The 7,997-nt window shown below is 42.5% G+C and overlaps 1 protein-coding gene across 9 annotated transcripts in view; it reads left to right on the forward strand.

Moving 5' to 3' along the window:
- dlc1 (DLC1 Rho GTPase activating protein) overlaps positions 1–7,752 on the forward strand; it is an 81,091-nt gene extending 73,339 nt beyond the window's left edge. For 8 of the 9 annotated variants that reach the window (XM_034898164.1, XM_034898171.1, XM_034898188.1 and 5 more), the window contains 8 exons: positions 786–945; positions 1,959–2,166; positions 2,614–2,830; positions 3,278–3,392; positions 4,586–4,801; positions 5,784–6,001; positions 6,139–6,312; positions 6,438–7,752. In XM_034898164.1, coding sequence (XP_034754055.1) covers positions 786–945; positions 1,959–2,166; positions 2,614–2,830; positions 3,278–3,392; positions 4,586–4,801; positions 5,784–6,001; positions 6,139–6,312; positions 6,438–6,537 — 1,408 coding nt within the window. In that variant the 3' untranslated portion in view covers positions 6,538–7,752. The remainder of the gene's footprint in view (positions 1–785; positions 946–1,958; positions 2,167–2,613; positions 2,831–3,277; positions 3,393–4,585; positions 4,802–5,783; positions 6,002–6,138; positions 6,313–6,437) is intronic. The other variant, XM_034898180.1, reaches the window with a different exon arrangement.
- The last annotated feature ends 245 nt before the right edge of the window (positions 7,753–7,997 follow it).

Genomic DNA, 7,997 nt, shown 5'->3' on the forward strand with positions numbered 1-7,997 from the left:
AGAAGCGCTCAGAGTCTCGTGAACGGCTGCTCTTACAAAGACGAGCTTGTTCTGAGTCACACACAGCGTCTCTCTGCTAAACACACTCGCACCCATGCAGATAGATACACACAGCAATAAATCTGTGGGTGCATTCTTGTGAAACAGTCAGAGTTACATGCTTCAACTCTGGGGTTTGTGGTTATAGACTTGATGTTCACTTGCACCCAAGTGTGCACACATACACACACATGAATACACAGACCGACAGAGTAACAAAGTGGGACAGACACTTTGTGCGGATGTATAAAGCAATGGGATCCTCCCCTTTTAACACCCCCCACCCCCCTCCTGTATTCTCCCCTCACCCTGTTTATCCACCCCTCTCATAAACCCAGAGACAGGCATCTACAGCTGCCTGGTTTCCTGCTTGCACACACATAACACACACACATTTTGGTATCAAGGCTGATTTGTTAGTAGTGATGTGATTTGGACTTGCAGGGTTTTACATTACATCAGAACTAAACCACAGCCATTTAAAATATGTCTGAGATTGTGATGAATCCAAATTTGTAATGTCTGTTGGCATTTGTTCATTTTATCCGGAGCTGTTTCACCCCGATTGTGGTAAGACGTGTTGTTGATAACAAAGTAGGTTATTCAAATGAGACCTAGAAAGAATGAAGTCATTGTCGACCTTTTTAAAGAAATCCTTTTACAACTGAATTGCTAAATTCTATAAAGTCAATAAGTAGCAGATATTGATGAGATGGGTTTTCTTTTCTTGTGTGTGTATGTTGCAGGGCTGTGCCAAAGTTTATGAAGCGGATAAAGGTGCGCGACTACAAAGACAGGAATGTGTTCGGTGTGCCACTACAAGTCATCGTCCAGCGGACAGGCCAGCCCCTCCCTCAGGGCATTCAGCAGGCCATGCGCTATTTACGCAGCCAGTGCGTCGACCAGGTAAACAAATAAACACACACACGGACAGATTTTTATATAAACCTTTGCATATAATTTAATTGCAGTGTACATATACTGCCAAAGTCCCTGTTAGTCATATCATTTAGCTTTAGGTACAGTTTTTAGTTTGCACAACTAATAGAAAAAGCTTTTTCTTTAAGCTGCTGGAGTCACATAATATTAAACTTTTAGGCTATCTACAATCAGGCAAACTGGGTGTTACATAAGATGGAGCAGTGGATTGAAAAAAAAGCTTGATACCCACTTTGTCAGTATGTGTATATAGTTTTTATTCCCGTCTCTCTCTGTCACACAGGAGGTCTGGAAAATGTGCAGCTGTTAAGTCACCTGTGTCTGTCTGTTTAATCCAGAGACATTATGACATTATTTGTGTGTCTGTGTGTGTGTGTGTGTGTGTGTGTGTGTGTGTGTGTGTGTGTGTGTGTGTGTTCATAGAACAGAAAGAGGGAGTAAGGAGAAAATAGTTATAACGCAGGGTAAAGCAGAGGGTTGGTGTTCTTTTGAAAGCAAGACAAGGCACCTCTGTTTGAAAGTGAAGGCTAATGGAAAATTTGCCGGCTTGACAAGCCAACTGCCTTTTTTCTATTTTCCTCCCCAACATTGGCATTTCATACAACCTTAAAAGGCCACCGATGAGGTCCTACACAACATTCAATCCAAGAATGCCGGCTGGGTGTCATGGGAGCTTCTAGTAAATATAGTCAACAGGATCTGCTGTGATGTAACCGTGTTGACTGTAAGCCCTGGATTTGGGGATAAATCGAGAATATTATTTTTCAATGATAACATCCTTCAGCTTAAAAAATTTTTTTTTGTATGTGCTTTGGGCACATTAATCATTTTTGATACGCCTTAATGATAGGATCAAACATGGTACTCATGGTAATACTGAGACTAATAAGGGTTTTATAGTTCAAAGCTGACTTATCAGGTTTCTGTGTATGTATACATGATCTCACTCTTTCTCTCTTTGTTCTTGACTTTTTGACCAGGTGGGTCTTTTCAGGAAATCAGGCGTTAAATCTCGTATCCAAGCGCTTCGTCAGATGAACGAAGCAAGCGGCGCCGATGGTGGAGGAGTCAACTACGAGGGCCAATCAGCCTATGACGTTGCAGACATGCTTAAGCAGTACTTCAGAGATTTGCCAGAACCCCTGCTCACTAGCAAACTGTCTGAGACCTTCCTCCAGATTTATCAGTGTAAGAATACACACATAACGTACATTCAAAGTATACACAGAATATCTTCGAGTCAATACATGCCTTTACAGCCACACATCTGTTAGAGGATTCCGTGCTGGAATAAACAAGATGGTATTGTTTTTGAGCTGTAGTTGCTTGCCTGCAATGAAGCAAGAAATTGTGAAACGATAAAAAGAAAACAAACAAGATGAGTGCAGGAAATACCTGTGGAATGAGGTGATATATGTGATTGGTTCATCCTTCTCTGACTCACTGTTAACATAGACATATCCTCAAGTTCTGTTCCTTTAAGGTTGTAATAACTGTTCTTATAAGATGAATCAAAATGTCGGCTTATATAACACATTCCAGGGTGACACAGATTCCATCATAGCTTATTCTTGTAGTTTTCTGCATATAATTCTAAAAAAACGAGCCATGACATCCTCTCCTCTTCCTCTCCAGACATGCCTAAAGAGCTCCGTCTGCAGGCAGCGCGTGCTGCCGTGCTGCTTCTGCCCGATGAGAATCGCGAGGCACTGCGGACGCTGCTGTGCCTGCTGAGCGACGTGACAGCCAGCGTGTCTGAGAACCAGATGACTCCTACCAACTTGGCTGTGTGCCTGGCCCCGTCCCTCTTCCACCTCAACACCCTGCGTCGCAAGGAGAGCTCCTCGCCGAGGTGTGTGTCTGTGTTTTACGCCACTGTAACCATCTCCTTTTAACTATGTCATTGCGTTTTTTTAGTTCTATCACTGCCACAGTTGTTGTATTAGAAGCTTGCATAACATGTAATATGCTGTACATTCTCAAAACAGGAAAGGGTCAGTCTAAAGAAACAAATGCGCCGGATACTGTAGATGGAGGATAAAGACGAAAAGGGGAAAAAGCAAAGCTTGACAGGGGAGGAAGGGAGAGAGACAGAGGAAATAGCGAGGTTAAATAAACATCTTCACCCAATTAAGAAACACATTATTTATGTTCCCGAAGAGGGTTCATCAGGTGTACACGACAAAATGTGTTCTTTCTTTCCACCCTCAACCCCTAGCCTTCTCTTATGCCCACTGTCTAGATGATGGATGCTGTTACTAATCTTGTCATCCTCTTTTTCCCTCTCCTTTGGTTAAAGGGTGATGAACAGGAAGCCCACTCTGGGAAAGCCGGACCAGAGAGATCTGAATGAAAACCTGGCTGCCACTCACGGCCTGGCACACATGATCCAGGAGTGCAGCAAACTCTTTCGGGTCAGTAGTTAACAACACTGGAGCTGAATGCTTACTTTTAAAGTGAAAGATATCACATACTAAGATATATTCAGAATGGTCTACTGGTCAAAACACATTTGGCAACGTGTTTGCTGACAGAACAAATGTCACCTCTGGTTCCCTGTACCGCGTCATTGCCAAACACCTTGTCTCCCTGTGTTTGTCCTGTAAACAAACATAGTCCGAGTTACAGAACTCGTTGATGCAATTCATGCTGTCATTTGGTCAAGCAATGTTATAATTACAAAAAACTAATGTGCCAACCATTTTCAATGCCCTCATTGTGCAGAACTGGACTTAACTTCGCTTCTCTGTCCATTTAATCCAAACTCAAAAACCCACAAAAGTTCCAAACCCATGAATCTAGTGTGGTTCCACGTGTCCGCTAGGAGAGCATTTGAATGGATGAACAGGAAACAATCAGCAAATTACACTGTTACTAATCCAATTTCAATCCCATTCAGCCTAATGCATTGCTCAGCCCAGTGCAGTCTTCTCTGACATGCTACAGTAAATCCTAAGAGGCTGCATACTGTGAGTCATCAGTGTTATGTTTGATTAGATCACTCCCTGGCTTCCTGTAATGGCCACATCACACAACAAGTTCAATCAATTACCTCCCAAATTATTTTTCTTCAATTAGATCTGTATTTGCTTGCGGAAGTTCATAGGAAGAAGGATGAAATTACTGACAGTAATTTGCCCTAATTTCAAGGAGCCTTTTCTTATGTAATGAAAATCCTTTTCTTAGACTTAGAGATATTGTGAGTGTTTAATTAAACCTGAAAGATGACACATACAACCAGACAGAGAGAGAGAAAGAATGAGAATGAGCTCGGCAAACAAGAAGAGGAAAAAAAGATGTGGGCTGTTTCCATCCTTATTAAAATTACGCTTAATACAATTTCCATTAATTAAGGGGGCATTAATGTAATCAGGGCGGGGATACCTTACAAAAACAAAGCTTTAAGTAGAGGCTTATTGCTGATCACTCTTATCATAGGACATCATAGGACCCAAAAGGCTTACAATTAAATATATTAATTCTCCCTGTTAAACAAAATCCAAATCATATTTTTCAAATCAAACACATTTACCGTCATGCACCCTGGCGGCTCCACCCACACAATGGAAAGGTGAGGCCTGACCCTCATCGTCCTCCTTTCCCACAGATCCCAGAAGAGATGAATCGCTGCAGGAACTCTTATGTGGAGCAGGCACTGCTGCCGCAACGGTTGGAGGACCTTGCAGGTGAAGAGGCCGGGCAGGGGGGGTACAGGGCCTACCTCCAGAACAGCCTAGACGCCCTCCTTAAAGACGCCAAGGACAAGTTTAAAGGTTACGACAGCTGCTCTACACCCGAGCATGTCGAGCTGGCCTGCAGGAAGGTAAGCCAACTCACTATAGTTCATTTGAGACAGACAAATATGGGCTCATCTGTTCAGTCCATGTTTCTTTCAGTGTGTTTGTTTGTGGCAGAGAGATTTATGAAAGATGAATTAATGAGAAAAACAAAAAGATCATCAGTCAATCTGTCTTTAGTGTGTAAACAACCCACCATTCGCGACTCACACGCTGTCTTTTCAACTATCTGTGTTTCCTGTCTCCTTCTCCTTCTCTCTTCATGTCGGCCTTTCCCTCTCTCCTGCTTCTCTAAATATTGAGTGGAAAACCAGCAGTTAGGGTTTCCTGTGTAGAATCACATCCGTGTGAAACGGGCCGGGCCCCTGACTTCTCATTCCCATCCCAGTCCTGGACTCTATCCCAGAATGACATCAGCCCGACATAGACACACACAAACATACACAACCTCACCGTTATCCCAGGCCTACATTTCCTGTATGTAGTGTGCCCGGGCCCTGTATGGGGTTTATCTTGTCCCTAGTTTGAGAGTCACAAGGCGCAGAGAGTTCATTATTATCTGACGGCAGAACAAAGCAGCCGTTTTGGCTAAAGGCCATTGGGAGGTTGTGAAACCCAGCCTGACTGTTGTGCATAAAAAGAAGATACTTGATCTCCAGTATTTAACATCTTACATTGTGACAGATTTTGATGAAGGTTTACCTAATCATTCACTTAGCCGTGAGAACTCTTAAACACTTTTTTTTTTATATACGAATTTGATCACATTACACCTATATGGAGGGAAATTATAAAACTTTAATATAGGCTAGTCCAACCTTCAGGCGTCCCTGCGAGGTGTTGAAGCGCTGACATTTGTCATCATTACCAATTTTCCTCTCCCTTTATTACCTGGCAACTTTCTGCCTTTGCCTATCAAATAAAGACATAAAATGGAGCAAAACTAATAAGCTTTTTTTTTAAAGAACAGCCTGTTAAGTTGTCACGTCTTTCCATGTGTTTCTTCAGGTGCACGATGGCTTCCCACTGCGGCTGTGGAAGGTGACCGTGGAGGTGCCTGCGAGTCCTGACGAGGTTCTGACGCGAGTGCTGCGGGAGCAGGGATACTGGGACGAGGACCTGCTGGAGAGCCGGGTGGTGGAGACCATGGATGAGAGGACGGAGGTCTACCAATATGTCAGGAACACCATGGCTCCGCATCCCACCAGAGACCACCTGGTGCTCCGGTAGATATGAGCCCATTTTCCTTTTCTTCCTCCCTGTCTGTCTCCTTTCTCCGTTTGTCTTCATCTTGTTGCGAAGTTTTGCTCCAATTTAAGGTCCTTTTTTTTTAAAAATCCAAATGTTTTTCTTCCTCTACCAGAACATGGGTAACAGACCTGCCAAAGGGAGCGTGTGCACTGGTGTGTACATCTGTGGACCATGAAGGTGCACCTGTTGTAGGCGTTCGGGCCAATGTCCTCACCTCACGCTACTTCATTGAGTCCTGTGGAACCAACAAATCCAGACTCACACATATTTCCAGGAACGACTGCAGGTAAGGGAATTACTGACTGGAGTAAAGACTATTTGGAGATTACATTAAGTCCTAGCTTTGTGTCATTCATGGTCTTTCAGCTGTTGACATGATTAGCTAACACGTCTCTTTCGACTTCTTCTCAGGGGTCGTTTCCCAGAGTGGTACAACAAACTGTATGGACACTTGTGCGCTGCTGAGGTGGCACGTATACGTGACTCATTCACCGTGCCCATAGACAAATGAGAACGCCGTGTGCATTCTGGGAAACAACAGACTCGACAGCTCCTTTGGACCATAATTTGGATCCTACAGAATGACTCATTCCGCTCTTTATGATCAGAGAGGAAGATCCAAGGGTCCAAGCCTCTTAACACTCACTTTTAAAGGACAAATCCTGGATCCTGAATTGAAGGACTTTTTTCGCTTTGATTTTGTTTCAACAGAAAGCTGTTATCGTTTAAAACTGTTGGGGTTCTTAGTGTGGAGCAGAGAAGACTCGTGTCACACAAAGATTTATTTGGGCCAAAGGACATAATGTCGCTGATACAGGATGTGAGGTTTAGACGTTATCCAAAGGGTGCTATTGCTTCTGAGAAGCAACGGTGTGTGTTTGTGTGTGTGTGTTTGTGTGTGTGTGTATGTGTGTGTGTGTGTGTGCATGAGTGTTCAAAGCAACAAACGGTTAATAAATGCATATTCCTCGCACTGGTTTCCAGTGGCAGCATAATGTGTACATACAGTATTCAGTTCGCAGTAATGGTTTGTGTCCATCTTGTGTTGTCTCTATCCTTATGTATCCTGCACAGGAGGAACAGTAGACAATATTATGGTCATGTGATTGATGAGTCCATGGGTAAAGAAAGATGTGAATGTGCTGGTAATATGCAGAGTGAGTAGAGACTGTAGATGGGATACAGTGAGACGACGGGAAGGGTTTTAGTGTTTCAGTAGAGGCAAAGACAGGAATAGGTGGCTGGCACACCAAAAAGAGAAGGATTGATCAAAGAAACAGCTTCATTTAATACTAACATACAAATAGATGTCTCCTCATTTTGTTCTTGAAGATTAGTTACTATGCTAGGAAGAAGGCATAGTACATAAAGCCAATTTATCAGTTATAGCTCATCAGGAACTTTTTGTTTTTGTGACTGAGGCTTAGTTTTAGAGTCGGAGAACGTTTTTTACAAAGCTTGGATTAAAGAATTTAAGAACAAATCCTCCACAATAACGGACCAAATTTAAATGCTAAAGCAAGTAACTTCTCCATATTAAGCTCTTCCTCCCTTGTTGTTAAGAGCAGAGTCAGTTTGCTTTTTCTTTAATTGTTTTAGGCCAGATCACTATAAGCTTAAAAATAAGAAAATATAGATTTCACAATTATTTGGATGTACATGAGAACAGAAAAACCAATGTACTGTTCTAACTTGCAACAGAAACATCTAGCTAGTCCTAAAAAAAGATAGAGATGAAAAAATTAAGAAATAAGTAAACAGAGAAAAATTGTCCTTTTATAAAGGTGGAGATTTTACAGGTTTTACTGTAAATAACAGGGCAGATTGAATGTTTGTGAGGTTTCAAAGGAAGGAAAACGGTCTTTGTGTAAGCTTCATTCTCTGCACTGTCTTGGCAGTGTTCAAAAAGAAGTAAGAGAGTTAGGTCCTCATAACATTCTTTATTCATAAAACTCACGCTTCAATCTGAGG

The sequence above is a fragment of the Etheostoma cragini genome, chromosome 2 (genome assembly GCF_013103735.1).
Source record: "Etheostoma cragini isolate CJK2018 chromosome 2, CSU_Ecrag_1.0, whole genome shotgun sequence".
Lineage (NCBI taxonomy): Eukaryota > Metazoa > Chordata > Actinopteri > Perciformes > Percidae > Etheostoma > Etheostoma cragini.